This window comes from Camelina sativa, chromosome 7 (assembly GCF_000633955.1).
Source record: "Camelina sativa cultivar DH55 chromosome 7, Cs, whole genome shotgun sequence".
Lineage (NCBI taxonomy): Eukaryota > Viridiplantae > Streptophyta > Magnoliopsida > Brassicales > Brassicaceae > Camelina > Camelina sativa.
Window position 1 is genome coordinate 17,919,567 of NC_025691.1, and position 19,373 is coordinate 17,938,939.

General features: G+C 34.3%; 5 protein-coding genes and 1 long non-coding RNA gene across 10 annotated transcripts in view; 4 read left to right on the forward strand and 2 right to left on the reverse strand.

Annotated features, from left to right (window-relative positions):
• Window positions 1-2,751, forward strand: part of LOC104701408 (serine/threonine-protein kinase EDR1-like) — a gene marked incomplete in the record, with an annotated part of 13,751 nt that extends 11,000 nt beyond the window's left edge. Inside the window, 4 exon segments of the mRNA XM_019227689.1 lie at window positions 194-228; window positions 705-799; window positions 1,575-1,722; window positions 2,418-2,751. Of these exon segments, the coding sequence (XP_019083234.1) occupies window positions 194-228; window positions 705-799; window positions 1,575-1,704 (260 nt within the window).
• On the forward strand, window positions 3,273-3,980 carry LOC104704721 (agamous-like MADS-box protein AGL103). The gene has a single exon (XM_010420758.1). The coding sequence runs from the start codon at window positions 3,273-3,275 to the stop codon at window positions 3,978-3,980; it is 708 nt and encodes a 235-aa protein (XP_010419060.1).
• On the reverse strand, window positions 4,394-8,946 carry LOC104704722 (putative zinc finger protein At1g68190). The gene is made up of 6 exons (XM_010420759.1): window positions 8,930-8,946; window positions 5,423-5,696; window positions 4,989-5,255; window positions 4,724-4,927; window positions 4,558-4,640; window positions 4,394-4,460 (listed from the first exon to the last, which is right to left on the reverse strand). Exons 1-6 carry the CDS (start codon window positions 8,944-8,946, stop codon window positions 4,394-4,396), a joined length of 912 nt encoding a protein of 303 aa, XP_010419061.1.
• LOC104701409 (BTB/POZ domain-containing protein At1g67900-like) lies at window positions 7,882-14,325 on the forward strand. 5 transcript variants are annotated; one of them, XM_010417094.1, is made up of 5 exons: window positions 7,882-8,110; window positions 11,013-11,202; window positions 12,152-12,221; window positions 12,328-13,572; window positions 13,657-14,325. In XM_010417094.1, exons 2-5 carry the CDS (start codon window positions 11,144-11,146, stop codon window positions 14,173-14,175), a joined length of 1,893 nt encoding a protein of 630 aa, XP_010415396.1. In that variant the 5' UTR covers window positions 7,882-8,110; window positions 11,013-11,143; the 3' UTR covers window positions 14,176-14,325. The 5 variants fall into 5 exon arrangements, with proteins under 5 accessions (XP_010415396.1, XP_010415398.1, XP_010415397.1 ...); XM_010417096.2 differs by lacking the exon at window positions 7,882-8,110 and adding an exon at window positions 10,397-10,532; XM_010417095.1 differs by lacking the exon at window positions 7,882-8,110 and adding an exon at window positions 10,535-10,622.
• LOC104701410 lies at window positions 15,801-17,815 on the reverse strand. Its single transcript, XR_753814.2, has 2 exons — window positions 17,622-17,815; window positions 15,801-16,251 (listed from the first exon to the last, which is right to left on the reverse strand). It is a non-coding gene; the product is annotated as an uncharacterized LOC104701410 (long non-coding RNA).
• The window catches only part of LOC109125643, a 1,925-nt gene continuing 1,778 nt past the window's right edge, over window positions 19,227-19,373 (forward strand). The window contains exon 1 of the mRNA XM_019227690.1: window positions 19,227-19,348. The gene's annotated coding sequence lies outside the window, so the exon portion shown is untranslated. The remainder of the gene's footprint in view (window positions 19,349-19,373) is intronic.

A 19,373-nucleotide genomic window follows, 5' to 3' on the forward strand; every position in this document is an offset into this window, starting at 1 on the left:
CGCAATGGATGGCACCAGAAGTTCTTCGGAATGAGGCTGCTGATGAAAAGTATAATCTCTTTTTCCTTGCTTGATTAACTTCCTTTGCTTGTTGTTTGATCTAGCTTTCAACTCTAACGATGCTCTTCCTACTCTGTAAATGGCAGGTCCGATGTTTATAGCTTTGGAGTAGTACTATGGGAGCTTGTAACAGAGAAGATCCCATGGGAAAATCTAAATGCTATGCAGGTATAGTTTCCACTTGAAGGAAATATGTCAACATCGTCTCCGAATGAAAATTAGATTAGGGAAATCCAAAACTTAGCCATATCGTACTCAGAAGATATACAAGGCCATATTAGTAAGAAGAATTTTAACGTCACAAAATACTACAGCTAAATTGGTTTCTAATATGCATTTAGTTTCCATCAACCATAGAAAGAAAGATGTACATAGTTTAAGTAAGTTGACTACCCATTTTGGCTATTTTAGTACCAATGGAAAACAGTAGAGTAAATTATCTTACTATAGTAAAACTACCTATAAAATGTGCAAGTTAAGTGAGTTGATGATATTTCTGGTCAACTCAAAGGTTGTTTTGCAACATGCTAAACATGAGTTCTGCTGAAGAAAGCTTGCTTTTTACTGTCTCCTCTTTGTTCTTGTATATATTACACTCCCACAGTAAAACAAATATGAAGAGAAGTCTATTGAGAAACTTGCAGGTGATTGGAGCAGTGGGGTTCATGAACCAGAGGCTGGAAGTTCCAAAGGACGTTGACCCTCAGTGGATTTCTTTAATGGAAAGCTGCTGGCATAGGTACAACTAATATGTTTTAACATTATGAATACCTTGCTAGACACAAGTAGCCTCACTTATGCTTCGGTCTTCAATAGTGGTTGCATATAGGAGGCACCAAATCCTGGTATTCATAAAAACAAAAAATCTGTAATATGTCACGCTCTGCTTTTCTGCAGTAACTGAACTAAACCTCATTTTTGCATCATGAATGAACATAGAAATTAGGAAAACTACGAATGTAGGAATGTTGCAAACCCTTGAATTTGGAATTAATCGAGTTTGGATTCTTATTAGGTAAAAGTAAAACTTTGGAATAATTGATTACTGTTTAGGAATTCTTGAGTAAACAAAAGTTTGATAAGATATTTACTCCGCAGTTCGATCCTTCGAATTCCATGGGTCTCAAACACATATAGTGATGTAGTTAGCCTGTTCAAGGCTTTATTAGCGAGTGTAAAGACTTCAAGGTTTATGCTTTTTTTGTGTTGAAATTTTTCCAGATTTTTATGGCCCCATAGGAAGGCTATAGTTTGGTACAATGATTGGTGTGAGTCTTGGTGTCATTTTAGATCTTGTATAGTTTTTCATTCAACCGACACCACTGTAGGCAGTTAGTTGGTGACTAAAAGTTGTAGATCTGAACATTGATCATCAAGAAATAGTGATTCGCTTTTACAGATTTACCCAAACTGTTAGCTGATACACGCTACTAAAGTCATTCACAGTTGCGTTTGATAAATATGTTATAGAGTAAATGTAGCAGCAGCTTATGTGAGTTGAGATATCTGTGCAGTGAACCGCAGTGTAGACCGTCGTTCCAAGAATTGATGGACAAACTAAGAGAGCTTCAAAGGAAGTACGCTATACAGTTCCAAGCAGCTCGTGCTGCATCAGTAGACAACTCTTTGCTCAAGGAAAAATAAACTGGAAGAACAGAGAATCTGAATATGCATTTCGCATTCAAGGCAAGAGAAAAGAAGAAGCTTATGGTACAAAAGAAGAAGTTTGGTGGAAGTTGCAATGAAGAGAAGCAGCTGAAGAAAGACTTTGATATTCAATTCTTTATATGGAAGTTCAATTCGAAATCAGTCATGTGTTTGCGATGAGAGCCACAGAGGGTATACATATATATAATCGTGCCTATCTATTTATGTAATTCATGTTGAGAGGCAGACCCAGTTCTTAAGAATAGTCTGTACAGGTGACAAAACGAGTAAAAAACAAGATTTGTAAGCCTAATTTTTAGTAAATAGTGTCACATTTATTTGGATCATGCATCGCTATTGTTAGAAAGTTTGGAGTAGGTTTGGTTTATAAGACCGTCTCAAAATGTGTTACTCTATTTTTTCCTCTAAAATAGAGTATTTTTTTCCTCTAATGTATTACTTTATTTTAGAATTGAAAATAGAGTTAGTGTAAAAAATATAGGTGAAAATAGAGTTGCTTTATATAGAGCAATCCAATCATTTTCTCTATTTTAAAGTAAAATATAAAGTAGAGTTAGAACAAATGTTACTCTATAATAGAGTTTTGACTTTAAAATAGAGTGTGGTTGGAGATGAACCAGATGTCAGATTCGATAAACGCGCGTGTGGTTACGAACACATCATCATGGTTTTNTGGAAGAACAGAGAATCTGAATATGCATTTCGCATTCAAGGCAAGAGAAAAGAAGAAGCTTATGGTACAAAAGAAGAAGTTTGGTGGAAGTTGCAATGAAGAGAAGCAGCTGAAGAAAGACTTTGATATTCAATTCTTTATATGGAAGTTCAATTCGAAATCAGTCATGTGTTTGCGATGAGAGCCACAGAGGGTATACATATATATAATCGTGCCTATCTATTTATGTAATTCATGTTGAGAGGCAGACCCAGTTCTTAAGAATAGTCTGTACAGGTGACAAAACGAGTAAAAAACAAGATTTGTAAGCCTAATTTTTAGTAAATAGTGTCACATTTATTTGGATCATGCATCGCTATTGTTAGAAAGTTTGGAGTAGGTTTGGTTTATAAGACCGTCTCAAAATGTGTTACTCTATTTTTTCCTCTAAAATAGAGTATTTTTTTCCTCTAATGTATTACTTTATTTTAGAATTGAAAATAGAGTTAGTGTAAAAAATATAGGTGAAAATAGAGTTGCTTTATATAGAGCAATCCAATCATTTTCTCTATTTTAAAGTAAAATATAAAGTAGAGTTAGAACAAATGTTACTCTATAATAGAGTTTTGACTTTAAAATAGAGTGTGGTTGGAGATGAACCAGATGTCAGATTCGATAAACGCGCGTGTGGTTACGAACACATCATCATGGTTTTTTTTTTTGTTTTTCTAATCTTAACTTTGGGCCTACATATTGGGCCGAGGCTTTATTAATATGATCTATATATGTTGTTATATCCAAAGTCTTAAAGAAAGGAAACAACGAAAACCTAATTCTTGTAATTCTGCTAATTCTTCTCATCAGTCATCAACACCACCGATTACCGAACAAGATGAAGACGATGAAAACAAGGAAACCTAATTCTGCTAATTCTTCTTCTTCTTCTTCTACAATCTTAAGACAAGCTACTTTGTTTAAGAAAGCTCGCGAGCTTTCTGTGCTCTGTGCAATCGAACTCTGCGTGATCTGTTACGGAGCCGATGGAACGCTTAAGACATATCCAGAAGAGAGGGAGAAGGTCGAAGCCATCGCTCTAAGGTACGCTGCATTGAGCAAGACGAAACGACGCAAAAAAAGCGTCGATCTTAACGAGTTTCTCGCAAAATCCAACAAGAAGAAACTGGTGAGACCGAGACGTGTATCCAAGTTTCCAGTTTGGGACCCTAGGTTTGATAATTACTCGGGTGAGCAAGTCACCGGAGTGGTTCAGTCCTTGGAACGTAACGTAACCAGATTACAAGATAGGTTTCGTGCTCTCGTTGAAGTTCAGGAACAGAGGAAGATGAATCAAGGAGCGAGTAGTAGTAGTACTAGGAATACGATCAATCAATATCTGCTTCCACAACAACCAAACAACCAGTTTTCCATGTTTCTGCTTAACCATGAGAATGGGAATGTCTCGCAAATCCCATTAGGTTTGATGAACCAAGGGCAATCTCTGCCGATGATTCCGCCTGTACTACTGGGAAACGACAACTCGGGCTCACTTGAAGCTTTTGGTCATCCTCTTTATGATCTCTCACAACCCCTCTTTTCTTGATTTGATTTTGATTAGTGCAAATTATCTAGTGTCTAATATGATTTTTTTTTTGGATTATGTCTGTCTGTCTAGTGTGTTGTAATTATGATTTTTTTTGTTGGATTATGTCTGTCTGTCTAGTGTGTTGTAATATGATTCATTATTTGTTTGGTGACTTGCTGCAATCTGTACTCTCTCTACTGCAGTCTATACTTGTAAAGCCTTACTGGCTTATTTTTAATCAATCGATTTAATCTAATCTCGAGCTAATTCATCTTGTTTCTAGTTACCTGCAACTATATATGAGTCCTTTGAATCATCACTTTTGACCGATCGGAGACGCACACAATTATCACTGATCCAAGTCCTTTTGAAATATATAACAAGGTTGGTTGTTCCAAACAAGGTAACTGATGATGAATGAGGTTGTGTCTCTAAACAATCGGAAGTCTTTGATGAATGACAAGCTCATCAAGCAGGGTTGAAGATCTGCAGTAGTCACTGATGGAAATAAAAAGTTTCAGATACTTTACACACACACAAAAATAAAGGTATCGATACTAAGCCGTAAAAGAGCTTCAAAGAAAGTAAGCTATACAGTTCCAAGCAGCTAGCTCGTGCTGCATCAGTAGACAACTCTTTTTGCTCAAGGAAATTAAATAATCCAGAATAAGTCTTCATCTGAAACACATCAAAAGGTAAAGAGACCTTAGGTTATGAAATGAAAGTGCAATACCGATTTAGTATTAGAAGAGATTTCAAACCTTGCTTGACTTGTCTAAGGAAGAAACAAAGAACATGTTGTTACTGTCTGCAATCGGCTCTGGATGAGCTCCAAATTGCTCTTCATCAAAGTTTCTGAAAGTGAGATCAATGTCAGGTAAATGGAAGTCATCATATTCGCAAACGGTCTCTTCACAAACTCCAATGTCTTGTAGATTTTGATGCCACAACCGCAAGAAACAGAGCTAAGCTCATGTAACTAATGGTTCCACAATGAGACTATGTAATGTATAATATAAAATAAACCTGAATGTTCTTATTATATGGACTTTTGTATTCCCAAAAGGACTCACCAAGTGTAGAAGACGAGGAAAAGTGTGAAAAATCAACAATCAGCTCTTTTCCGGTCTGTGGAAGATCCTTTAACCGCTCTTTAGATTTCATTGGAAGCTCCAATGGAGATGGATCAGCTCGTTCTATTAAAGACAAACCATTATTCTCTTCCTTGAGCTGAAGTTTCTCCAATTCAAGAATCTGTTCCAAGACAAAACTAGCTTCTCTACACGGCGAGATCTATTCATCTACAAAGCTTAAACATATATACAAAACAACCAAGAGCATATGGCCTAGTGGTTTTATCGAGTGGGTTGAGGACTCTTCCTATAAATCAAGATCGTTGTGGTTCCCTCTTGGTCTACTGTCATGTAGTAACGAATCTATATACAAAACAAGATTCACACCTTGTTCATCTCGGATCGTCCCTTAGGTTTAACCATTCGTAAAGATTCCTCTAACGAAAAATCATCATCATCCATAACTCGAAAACCCCACACAACCGCGAAATATCTAGTACGAGGACACCCGGTGTAGTACGCCACATCATCCCTTCTATGATGCTCAGAAGAGACACCACCACCAACATGGAACTTATCGTTACATCCATGGCAAAGAAACATTCTATGGTCAAAACATCGAACAACACAAGGCTGGTCCTTACAAGAATCACATAAACCGCTCGATCATTTGCAGAACTCGTTGATGGAATGGTTTTAACATTGACTGGTAAAATGTCTTTTGTTTAGAGTGTCTAACAAGTATTCTTCTTTTTAGTCATACACAAGTTTTTTCAAATTTAAATTTTTAGATCTTCAATTAGGTGTTCTACCATTAAAGTATAGAAAAATTAATGGATATTCTTAAGTATCTAAATTTTGAGATTTGCATTTTTCAGTTATAAATATAGTTGGATCCCACCATTGGAGATGATCTAACATCTTTCTCGAAGTTTATTACAGATTATTAAGAATTCGTAATTATAATATTTGTTGCTTGATTTGATTTTGCATATGCATGTTGTTACGTCTTCGAACTGTTGCAATTGCATACATTTGACACCAATCATATAAAGTATTTTGTACATTAAAAAAACTCTGTATAGGCCGCACATTTTAATACGTATAAAACGTATAAAAACAACTTGGCTCGGACTAGCATATTAAGTTAAGAGATAGATTGCATGAACATGAGACACTCGGGTATTGTCACGTATTTTTAGTTTTACTGTTGTTTATGTCTCTTACACATGCATATTGGCAGAATGAACATTTGTTTGCGCTATGTTTATCTATCTTTTTGAGAACGACGAATCAATCACAGATTTGATCTCCTAATACGTAAGAAGAAGATAAGGTTTACATAATTAAGATGAATTAGTCTAAATTTTCTAAGGTGTCTTGTTTCTTTAGAGAAACCCTTAGACCATTTCCATTGGAAGATTCTTTCCACAGTCACTTGAGAAACGATTCTCAGATCAAACAAGACATGTGTCATTTGTTCAGTAGAATAAAAATTAATAAATAAATAAATAATAATAATTTGTAAAAAAAAAAAAAAATTATTTTACGTTCAGCCGTCACTCCAGTAATGATGCCCTTAGACCACCCTTAAGGGTAAGAGTGATTTAACTATTTCCAAACTATGATTAGCAACTTAAAAAGATTTTGGGTTATATGACATGAAGGCCGTGTCATCAACGATATTTTCTATTTGTATCAATTGGCCATGTAACTAGGCATCCCGGTAACACATGCCGAAAATAATCTTATCCATCTAGTAGTTCGAATCGCTACAAGATATGGTCAAATCAATCATCTCTCGTATTAGTTTGAGAAATTATAAATAAATAAAGTGTTTCCATAACAGGTTCACCTAATTAAGTAGTTACACGTCATAGTGATTCACCCAAACAATTTTATACATGTCCCTAAATGATTCGTCCAAGCATAAGTTTTAGCCAAAATCGTTTCTCCTCTCCTATCCTTCACTTCACGAGTTTGCGAGAACGGGCTCCACGAGAGGAGCATGATGTTGTTTGAGCTAGTTTCAGTGACTTCATATTCTTGGGGCAACTAAATGTTGCGTGCAAACTCATTTTGTGGTAAGATATATTGTTAAGCTTATTTATCAAACATTTTTTTTTGAAGTAATAACCAAATTAAAAATTCATCTTCTAAATGCTTCCAAACAACTTAAATCATCATATATCCATTTTATCTCCTTCACAGGTAAGACAGCAAATTTGGCCAAAACTAAATAAATAAAATACGAGATCTATCATCTATACAAGGAGGAGTACAAAATCCAGCTCAGCTCCAATCGTGGAGGATCTCTAATTGGGACATATTGGATCCCACAGCCACAAAGGGACCACCCAAAGCAGGCACTGTCGGCCAAAGACACCCACTCGGGTTACATTAACATTTAATCAAATAAAATCAAAAATCACACAAAATCTCTTCGTCTTCTTTCACACGTAGAGTTGACATCACGACAGTAACCTTTGATGCAATCCCCAAAACACCCTTGTTTGTACCACGTTAATATCCACAATGCCATTGGCCCCCTCTAGCCCTCGTCCTTAAGTGGCCACTGATTGATCCAAGACAGTCTCTCGTCACACTCATAGGTCGACAATACCGGTCCTAAGCCGTGACGGGTTTTATATTTGTGTTCCCTCAACCACCGGTGCTAGTTTGGGAGTTTAAACGAACCGACTCTGACAAGTCATGAGACATTGTTGTTTGTATCATAAGTCTTGTGCTTTCTAACTTAAGCCATATATATCATCTTTGGCTCTATCAAAGACAAAATTTATATATATATTTATATATATATTTATATCTTTTGTTAAGCTTCATTTCAACGCACACTTCTCCTCATTTGGTAATAAAAACAAAGATCAACTTTCTTCTGCATCATCATCTCTCTCCACAATATAAGTTTTTTTTTTCCGTTAAATCGAGAGATTCTATACCAAAGTCCATACATCTTTTCACTGAACGAATTTTAAGTTTTGAACCATAGTTTGTACAACAAAACCTTTCTGGGAAGGAAACAACAACAAATATAGCTACATACGATTGGCCATTGTAAGTTTCCTTAACGTTTTTGAAAACTGATTTTTTTTCTTTTTGAATTTTTTGGTTTGTGATGATATTTTGAAGCATTGCATCAAAAGTGGAATGCTTTTGATCTTTATCATCCAATAAATGTTATGTGTTGGGGAAGCTTAATCGAGAAAAGGATATATATCTTTCTTTAAACCTATGATTTCTACTAAGATTGAGATCATGTATATTATGGCAGTGATTGGTAACACAAACAAAGTATTACAAGTTGTACATTTTGAATTTTTACCAATCACAAAAACTTTACCAAAAATCTTATTAAAAGTTTTAGTCTCAGCTTTTTTATACAGCTCTTTCTTGCAGCTTTGCACTATTCCGTAAAAACTTACAGCTTTGACTACGTTACCGATCAAACTCTATAATTTTTCCCCCTTAAATTTAGACATATGATGAAATAGAAACCTCGATGACAAGAATCAAATGAAACGGAAAGATGATATATTAATATATAAGTGAACTCCACTTGAACTGTTAAAAGTGTCAACCCATCAAATATAGGACCTATTTCTCTAGACCGTATAGTTAATGTTAGGCTCCCTAACTTTTAGTCTTGACCAGAATTCACACGAATCAATCTTATATTATGCAGATATATTTGTTCTTTTTGTAAACTTCAAAAGAAAGGGTAGAATGCAATCTGCATTATTTCAGTCAAAAGTAATTATTTGCAGAGAGATGATCAAGTTTACTAACATTTTGTCTTTCTTTCAAAAGTAACCTACTCTCAATGATTTGCTATGAGCATGCCTACACTTTAGTCTTGATAATACTATAGCATACATGGGTAAATTCGCCATTTTCCTCTATGTTTTATATATTCATATCTAAAAAGGAAAGATGTGAGAAAGACAATGCGACATTTGTTATTCATCCATCACCTTTCATTCACATACATCTTTATTTGCTTATGATATTTATAAATGCATATACTATATATTTTTCTCTACTTTCTTCATAAAGTGTGTACACTCATTAAAGACTAGACGAAAAAAGAGGTTATTGTCGATTTCATTGTCGCACTTTGATATTATAACCTCTTTGATAAGATGAGGTGTATGGACTATATGGCTGCTTAAAATCCAATCTTTTTATAATGGTTTAATGATTTTTAATTTTATTTTTATAATAAAAATAAATAAAAACAAAAAGTAAATTACATGAAATGTCAAATGTATTTTAAGAGGTAAGAACGATGACAAAAAATGTAAATTAGGAGGAGAACGTAAATGGCAAATTATAGTGCCTTATTTGACTTGGACGTAAAACCGATGTGGACCAATTTCATTATAGAACAATAATATTATTGATATCAATTTAGTATTCACACTCTCGCTCGTGTCATGTCATTTTCATAAATATACATGTTATATATCACCAAGCAATTAAATACATATATCACGTTTTTCTGTTTAATTGGTTATATATTTACATATCCCATTGATATACACTGATCAGTACTGTTCACATTAAACACTACTTGGCACTATATATACTTGGTATATATTTTAATTATGAAAAACAATCCAGTTACAATATAAGAACAATAAATTCAAGAGCCCAATAGATGTAATGTAAGAAAGCTGTGTTACATATACTTTTTATCTGGAGCCAATTCAACATTATTAAATCATAAATTCTAACCTAACAATAGTCCACGATATACTACTATCAAATAATCATAAGTTTTTCTACTATTCGTCTAGGTATGCAAAACATTCATTATCGTGTCTATTAGCATGCAAATTATATGTTTCTCGTACGTTAAACCTAAAAAAACAATGATTATTAGTATTTTTATCTTTTTTTTTTGCAAAAAGTAAGTTATTTTGCAAAATCGAGACGTCGCTACATCAAGTTGGAATTTTCTTTTCGCAAAGAAAAGTTTTGTATCACCACCATACATGGTACATGTAAATTCTAACATATCAATATATCACTATAGCAGTTTAAATACTAGAGATATTTTTATACAAATGTAAGTGTGAAGAAGAGTGAAAAAAAATAAAAATGATGAGGAAGAGAGAAGGTGGGGAATGAGCAGAAGCACGTGGGGTTGGTGATTCGCTTTGCACGCTGGCGAATAGCCCTTAGCACCATTTTTTACCCCAAAATACAAATTACAAAAAAAAAACAAAGAAAAACATCAGCAAAATTAATAATAATATTTTTGTATCAACAAAATCCCTACCTAGAATATAAAATATATATTAAAGAAGAAAGAACTTAACATAAAACAAGAAAAACAAAGAAAAGTTGTAAAGTAGATCACTCTGCTTTCTTTTGTTACTCTCTTTTAATCTTTGAATGATTGGTGAAGAGGGTTTTCTGGGAAATTTGCCTTAGCTACTACTAGCTAGAGAAAACATACACAAAGATATCTTAAGTGAGTGTTTGGTTCATATCCAAGTGAATATTTTCTTTTTTTTTTTCCCTTCTGGTTTATGCATGGGAATTGACGAACATGCTTGTTATGGTGTGTGAGTTTCGTTTGTTATCTTTTTGTGATTGATGGAACTTTGGGTGGGTTGTGATGTGTAGGATTATCTAAGTTTCTATCTTCTTTATCTCTCTTTTTTTCTTATATTGCATTGATTTTGATTCTTTTTGTTTGTATGTCCATATCAGATTGGGTATAAGGAATTTGATTGAATGGACATGAACTTTAGTTTTGGTGGCCTCAGTTTTTTTCTGGGTTTATATTTTTTTTTTCTTTTTTTCCCTTTTTTCTATATATCTAACTAAAACCACTCACGACAATGACACAATCTCTTTAGAATAAAAAAAAAAAAATCTGACTTTTTTTTCCTCCAAGAAACAAAACTCTCAGACAACATTTTGATCTGTTTTTTGTCTGAACTTGCAGACAGGAGAGATTTGTCGGACCTGTTCTTCTTCAAGGTTTTGTGTCTTAGCAAAAGAAACCCTTTTTGGAGCTTCTCCATTATGCATAACAATTTCTGAAGATTTCAAGCTAATTACTATCGTAAATCAGCTATGAAGTTTATGAAACTTGGATCTCGTCCTGACACTTTCTACACTTCAGAGGATTTAAGGTAAAATAGTAACAAAAATTAGTAAAATCTTTTGGTTATATATGTTAAGTAAAAAGCTGAAAATTTGTTGCTTTGTTACTTGCAGATGTGTGTCTTNCTCTCTTTTAATCTTTGAATGATTGGTGAAGAGGGTTTTCTGGGAAATTTGCCTTAGCTACTACTAGCTAGAGAAAACATACACAAAGATATCTTAAGTGAGTGTTTGGTTCATATCCAAGTGAATATTTTCTTTTTTTTTTTCCCTTCTGGTTTATGCATGGGAATTGACGAACATGCTTGTTATGGTGTGTGAGTTTCGTTTGTTATCTTTTTGTGATTGATGGAACTTTGGGTGGGTTGTGATGTGTAGGATTATCTAAGTTTCTATCTTCTTTATCTCTCTTTTTTTCTTATATTGCATTGATTTTGATTCTTTTTGTTTGTATGTCCATATCAGATTGGGTATAAGGAATTTGATTGAATGGACATGAACTTTAGTTTTGGTGGCCTCAGTTTTTTTCTGGGTTTATATTTTTTTTTTCTTTTTTTCCCTTTTTTCTATATATCTAACTAAAACCACTCACGACAATGACACAATCTCTTTAGAATAAAAAAAAAAAAATCTGACTTTTTTTTCCTCCAAGAAACAAAACTCTCAGACAACATTTTGATCTGTTTTTTGTCTGAACTTGCAGACAGGAGAGATTTGTCGGACCTGTTCTTCTTCAAGGTTTTGTGTCTTAGCAAAAGAAACCCTTTTTGGAGCTTCTCCATTATGCATAACAATTTCTGAAGATTTCAAGCTAATTACTATCGTAAATCAGCTATGAAGTTTATGAAACTTGGATCTCGTCCTGACACTTTCTACACTTCAGAGGATTTAAGGTAAAATAGTAACAAAAATTAGTAAAATCTTTTGGTTATATATGTTAAGTAAAAAGCTGAAAATTTGTTGCTTTGTTACTTGCAGATGTGTGTCTTCTGAAGTTTCCAGTGATTTTACAATTGAAGTGTCAGGAAGCAGATATCTTCTTCACAAGGTAATAACTAAACCTTTCTTGTTCTTGTTCTTGTTCTTGTTCTTGTTCTTGTTCTTGTTCTTGTTCTTGGAGATAGTTATTTCAATATTCTTCTCCTTGTCTACAGTTTCCACTACTCTCCAAATGCTTAAGGCTTCAGAGAATGTGCTCTGAATCTCCAGAATCCATCATCCAACTTCCAGAGTTCCCAGGAGGAGTGGAGGCTTTTGAGCTCTGTGCCAAGTTCTGCTACGGAATAACGATAACGATCAGTGCTTACAACATCGTAGCAGCGAGATGTGCAGCAGAGTATCTTCAGATGTCAGAGGAAGTGGAGAAAGGTAACTTGGTGTACAAGCTTGAAGTCTTCTTGAACTCTTGTACCCTTAATGGATGGAGAGACTCCATAGTCACACTTCAGACCACAAAGGCATTTCCTCTGTGGTCTGAAGATCTAGCCATCACCAGTAGGTGCATTGAAGCTATAGCCTCTAAGGTCTTGTCTCATCCATCCAAAGTGTCTCTCTCACATAGTCATTCAAGGAGGGTTAGGGATGATGACATGTCCTCTAACAGAGCCGCTGTTTTGAGCAGAGGATGGTGGGCTGAAGATATCGCGGAGTTAGGGATAGATCTTTATTGGAGGACTATGATTGCTATTAAATCTGGTGGCAAGGTAAAGGCAAGTCTTATAGGTGATGCCCTTAGAGTTTACGCTTCTAAATGGCTTCCTACTTTACAAAGAAACAAGAAACTAGTCGGTAAGAAAACGGATTCTGACTCAGATTCGGATACGGATACTTCATCGAAGAATAGGTTGTTGTTGGAATCCATTATTAGCTTGCTTCCTGCTGAGAAAGGCGCGGTTTCTTGCAGTTTCTTGCTTAAACTCTTGAAAGCAGCAAATATCTTAAACGCATCAACTTCTTCCAAAATGGAACTAGCGAGAAGAGTAGCTCTTCAGCTAGAAGAAGCAACGGTTAGCGATTTGTTAATACCTCCGATGTCATACAAATCAGAAATGTTATACGATGTGGACATTGTCGCGACTATCTTGGAACAGTTTATGGTCCAAGGACAGGCTAGTCCACCAACAAGCCCTATAAGAGGTAAAAAGGGAATGATGGATAGAAGAAGAAGATCTCGTTCGGCTGAGAATATTGATCTTGAGTTCCAAGAGAGTAGGAGATCATCCTCTGCCTCTCATAGCTCAAAGCTTAAGGTAGCTAAGCTTGTGGATGGATATCTCCAACAGATTGCTAGAGACGTGAATCTACCGCTCTCGAAGTTTGTTACGTTAGCTGAGAGTGTCCCTGAGTTCTCAAGACTTGATCATGATGATCTCTACAGAGCCATTGACATATATCTCAAGGTTCAGTTCTTATCCTTGTACCATATACTAAACGAATGATCTTGCGATTTTTATCTAATTGATGTGTGTCACTGTTGTTTGCAGGCTCACAAGAATTTGAATAAATCAGAAAGGAAGAGAGTTTGTAGAGTATTGGACTGCAAGAAACTGTCAATGGAAGCGTGTATGCACGCGGCGCAGAACGAGATGCTTCCATTGAGAGTAGTGGTCCAAGTCCTCTTCTACGAGCAGGCACGAGCCGCTGCAGCAACGAACAACGGTGAAGGCAAGATGACCGAATTGCCAAGCAACATCAAAGCACTCCTAGCTGCACACAACATCGACCCTTCTAACCCAAATGCAGCCGCTTTCAGCACGACAACAAGCATGGCAGCACCGGACGATCAATGGAGCGTCTCGGGTCTCAAATCACCTAAATCAAAGCTCTCAGGGACACTAAGAAGCAAGCTAGCTGAAGATGAAGAGGTAGACGAGAGGTTCATGAACCAAGACGGAGGAAGAACTCCGTCTCGGTTTAAGGCCTTTTGTGCAATCCCTGGCCGTCCCAAGAAGATGTTCAGCAAGTTTTTGTCCATCAACAGAAACTCCAACGTCAAAAACTAAATTTACAGAACTGTTATTTAGGTATCTTAGAGTAAAAGAAAGAAAATGTTAAAACCTCGCTTCACTCTTTGTAACTTCATTGAAATCTCCAAGATGATAAATAATATTGTTATAAGAAATTAAAAATCATAGTTGGATTCTTATGAGACACATGTTTAGGTTCGAAGAAAGGTCAAAGAAAATGACCTGAGGATATTTTTTGGTTTTGAACTTTGATTATTCTAAAATTTGTGAAAGAGTAAAAGTCAAAAATCTTCCTCTTCTGTCTCTGTTGGCTGCTACTGGTTATGATTAGTACATATCTCCAATTTATTCCTTGTTGTCGTATTCATTACACCCAAAAATAAAAAGATCATGTTCATAATTCACTAGGAAAAAGTTTTAGGTTTCAAAATATTTTACATTTTTTGAATAATAATTTGCACTTATTTGTTTAGACAGGATATCTTAACAAACTTGGATTTGATATGCATTAAGTTTACATATCACGATTTACTTTCTATAATAATGTCACCTATCACATGGCTCTCTCTCACTAAACAAGTTTCCAAGTTTTTGTACTAACCTCCAACTATTTCTAACAAGAATTCTTGATTTCAAATCATTCTTGTTCAACAACAACTTCCATTTACGGATCTCACCTAATCAGTTGATGTTTTCACCTTTTTGAAACTTAATTCATTTATAATCTGTTATCAGAAAGAAAAATTATGGAAAAAAATGATTTATTTGACTGAGACATGTAATCTAGTAGTTCCTATTTGTGTCGTCGCTATATCACCATCAAAAAAACAAATTTGCAGTATGTTACTGACAAAAAACTTAGATAAATATAAAATTGTGGTTGTCTTTGGTAAAACATAAAGAGAGTGTTGGTTGGATCCAAAACTTATTTGAGTATGAGAAAGTATTAGATCGGATTTGGCATCTGAAATAAATAGTGTTTATACTTTATACTAGCTATCTACCAATATGGGAAAATTCTTTACAAATCTACTTCATTATACACTATGGTGTTTTCACATTCCATACCAAACAAAAAAGTGAAAAACATAGCACCGCCCAAATTAAAGAGACAACATGGGCTCTTCGTGATAAAACGATTTCGACTGTTTCAAAATTAAACCAACAAGCATTATTCGTATTCATTTCCTCTTCCACATTTTATGACACATCCATCAATGTTTCTCTTTCAATCAACAGATTTTTTTTTTCTTTTCACTTTTTTCACTTTTTGGAAGAAAATAAATTTACAAGCATTTCTCAAAGTTGTCATGGCTTTGTAGTCTTTTGAAAGATGAGTCATGACTCATGAGTAGTACTTTGATTGATTTGCCAATCTAGCACCAAGCCATGTCTGTTTTGTAACTGTCTCTCATTATTTGATTATCTGCCCTTTGAGATGACTTAAGAGACCAAAATATATACACTACAAGATTGGGACCTTCTTGTATATAGATATTTCATTGTATTAATCATATAAAGTTACAAATAAGGTTCGACTTCAGTCTCTACTCACTAACCCTCGGATATGTACTATTTATATATATGAGTACGCTAATTACTTCTAAATTTCTAATACGATCAGCTCCCTGAAAGTTGCATCCAAGTTTCTCTTGTGAACATTTTTTAATCTCTTCCCAAAGAGAATGGAACTTGAGTTTTATTCATCTTTTTTAGAAAAGACCAGCTCAAGGTTACAATGCATATTGTTGAAAAAAACCTAATGCTCCACATATTGATTAAATTACAAGTTACAACAAGCAATTGCAACGCCCTTGATCCATGTATCATGGATGAATCTATTTAGCGGCTCCAGGGTAATCCACTGGCTTGGATGAAAGATCCGATAGAGATGCAGCCTCGATACTCTTGGTACGTGGCAGTGAAAGACTTCGGTGCATCCTACACCGGAAAGAACCAGGGTGAGTGGTTGGCGAGCAAAGGCAATTGGTCTTATTCATACTTGTCTGACGGGTTAGCCCGCCGGAGCCACCTGCTTCTGCCGCAGAATTGCCATCAGCAGGAATTTCAACCTTCATAGTTCTTTTGTCGTTTCCCATTTCCTGACTTTCGCTAACGAGTCATGAGCGATATAAAGAGTTAATCTACTAGAAACCATTTACCAAGGCGTTTCACCATGGGCAGATCTAGACAATAAGCAGGTGGGGCACGTGCCCTATACTATTTTTTAAAAATTAGCTAATGGTTATCTGTAGTTATGTCCTTCAGCTCATTTGGCAAATAGGCACCCATGAGAATCATGCGGTTGGGAGTTTCAACCCTTTTTGCCTCTTTGTTCTATTTTATTTTTCTCTTTTTTGGGGTTACAATTTTATACTTGTTCTATGTCTTTGTTAGTCATTTCCTTTTAATTCCTTTTTTGCCTACTAGATGTATTTTGCGTTTTCTTTATTCTATTTAATTTTATTTTTCTTTAGTAAATTTATATTTTAGTTTTGTTTAATTTTTCTATTTCTATTTTAATTTTTGAATAAATTATTTTTTACTGTACTATACTTAATTAATAAAATAATACTAAAACTAGCAAATTAGTAACATTAAAACTATTATTAGTTTATAAATAATTTATTATTTTTTAGGGTTTAAGTTTGTGTGATATGGTTAGATAAAATCTAAATGTCTATTTTATACTGAATTGTAAGTTTGTAATTGTGTATTTTCTAATTAACATTTTTTAAATATATTTCTATACCAATAGAAAAATATACTTTTAAAACTTTGGCTCATTAAAGATGCAAATTCAAGTTATCAAAAAGATATTTTTAAATATGTTTTACTATATAGTTTTAATATTCTAAAAATATATGTTTTGTGCCCCAGTGAAAATATTTGTCTGGATCCGCCAGTGCGTTTCACTAAAACAATGTTTTCCTTAATGCGGTATAATCATCAAACCATGTAGTGAAAATGATTTACTAGACCACTTATTAAAGAGATCAGAAAAACATATTTTGCTTATAGTATATTGCTTTTACGTTACGTTTTAGTACAATAAAAATGAGATTTACCCAAGCGAGAAGCGAAAGTGTGAAACAATGTTTGAGCTTAATTAGTTTTTGGTTTTGTATTTACAAAGAAAAACTGACAGTTTTGGTATTATAGTTCTGATTATTTAACGTAATCAATTGGTCTCGTAACTAAAGTCTTAAGACTAACGTCTAAATTATGACTTAAACAAGGATAGCACAGAGATTGGATGTATTAAAAGAAAAATCACAAGAGTTTTTGTATACGCGGTTTGATTGATATTATGGATGCAATGCTTGAACCTAATTGCAAAACTGGTGGTTACACATCTCAAGACAACAAACCAAATCATTGAAGAAGAAATATGGAGATCTAACTAAGTAATAATAAGTTGAACAAAGAATATATAATACGTATCAGTGGGATCATTAACAGTAATGGATCGACATACCTACCTCTGTGATCTGTGTGGATGATCAAAGTTGAAGCTGAAGCGGAAACAATCCAAAAGGAGTTTTTATTCGTTTTTCTGAATCGTTCTTCTTCCAAATTTATATTCTCTTCTTCTTCCTTTGTGTTTTTAATTTGGGTCACCACGGGAATGATGATGCACTACAACATCAAAACCCAACTGTACACTTTTAATATTTTTTTCCCATAATGTTTCAACCATTCTTATCCCAAAAGCCCATCATTGATCATTGTGATTGAGTGGTCCCGCTCCTTTATTGTCTTTAGCGGCGTGTCTAAACCCGAGATTTATCCGGTGGTAGGGGACGGGTCCGATCAGATCATGAATCGTGTTAAAAAAAAATAACTGAGTTTGTATAATAAACACAAACTTGAATATTTTTCTTTCATAAACTAAAACTACAAAAAATGATATTTACATTTGAAGATATCAAAAGAAAATATTCTTAAAATAACATAAAATTTTCGATTTTCTATGTCAAATAAATAATTTCCATTTCTTTAAAATATTTATTTGATATTTTCGGATAAATTTAATCATAAATGAAACTCTACTTTATCGTTATTTAACTACAAAAAAAAATTTGAACATCAGAATATTAATATGATCACATTTTCAACACATTAATTCATGCTTTCATTTTTATATTATTTTAAAAACTAAAACCCGAAAGTAGTTGAACCTAATAATGTTTGAAAAAGACATGATAACTAAAACGACTAAATGTTTTTTTAAAAGTCCCTAAAACGCATAGAAATTTTTTACAACCAATTTACCAACCAAGATACTGGAATCTAGTTGGTCAGAAGAGATATCATATTTGTTTTTTGTAAAACCTATATTTGCCACATCGACATCTTTGGATAATACGAATCTTCATGTTCTGTTGGTCAAAATATAAAAGAAAGAACATTGTACACGACACAATACAAAAAAAAATACTTTTAATGATTGATCACCTTCGCAAGAGTTTATCCGCTAAAGCAAATGGTTTTAGTTGACTGGAGCTTACAGTCTAGATCACATCTAATCATTTGTGTCATATCCCGAGAGAGAAACTTGAGACTGATACCAAACTAAATTATAGCTCCAGTCCATCTTGTAGTCTAGACAATTAATATATCTCATGGACTCTCTCCGGCCGTAGTTATGAAATACAAAAGATTTGCTAAAATTAGCAATTTTATTTCCCTAGTGGTTATTGTGATTAAAAGTAAAAAAAATCGTCGTGGCTTATTGTCTTATTGAGAAGATAAGTCTAAGACACTGGAACTTAGCACCTTGTATGGGGCAATTCCATGAATGTCAAAGTGGACAATTTGATGATATGGACCAAAGCCGAGGAAAAATAATGGTAATCGAAACGTGTAAGCTTTAAGGCCAAAAAAAAAAAAGGAACACACGAGTGTAATGCGTTTGCATAAACTATTAACGAGTGATCAAAAGAAACGTCTCAAAAGGGATATCCACTAGAATCTTCTAATTGACCAACGACTTGAGTCCGTCCACATGGCAGCCTTTTTAGTCTCTCAACGTTTAAAACCCGACTCTTTCATTTATCCAATTTCCAATAACAAATCTTATTAAAACAAAGGTCAAATTTAAAGATATACGTTAGGAGACTCTTCACAAATGTTTCAACGTTACCGACACGTAACCAGAGTTCACCGAACACCGTCCTTCACGTTTTGTTTATAAAACAAGAGATAGGTAAAGATAGAAAGAGTCGTCTCTC

Excerpts from the sequence above, each read along its gene's own strand:
- LOC104704721 (XM_010420758.1), top strand. The coding sequence starts at position 3,273 with ATGAAGACGATGAAAACAAGGAAACCTAATTCTGCTAATTCTTCTTCT.
- LOC104704722 (XM_010420759.1), bottom strand. Across the intron at positions 5,256-5,422 it reads GACGATCCGAGATGAACAAG|ATCTCGCCGTGTAGAGAAGC; the intron begins GTGTGAATCTTG and ends GTAGATGAATAG. Across the intron at positions 4,461-4,557 it reads CGAGCTAGCTGCTTGGAACT|TGACTACTGCAGATCTTCAA; the intron begins GTATAGCTTACT and ends TATTTCCATCAG.
- LOC104701409 (XM_010417094.1), top strand. The coding sequence starts at position 11,144 with ATGAAGTTTATGAAACTTGGATCTCGTCCTGACACTTTCTACACTTCA. Across the intron at positions 11,203-12,151 it reads TACACTTCAGAGGATTTAAG|ATGTGTGTCTTCTGAAGTTT; the intron begins GTAAAATAGTAA and ends TGTTACTTGCAG. Across the intron at positions 13,573-13,656 it reads CCATTGACATATATCTCAAG|GCTCACAAGAATTTGAATAA; the intron begins GTTCAGTTCTTA and ends TGTTGTTTGCAG.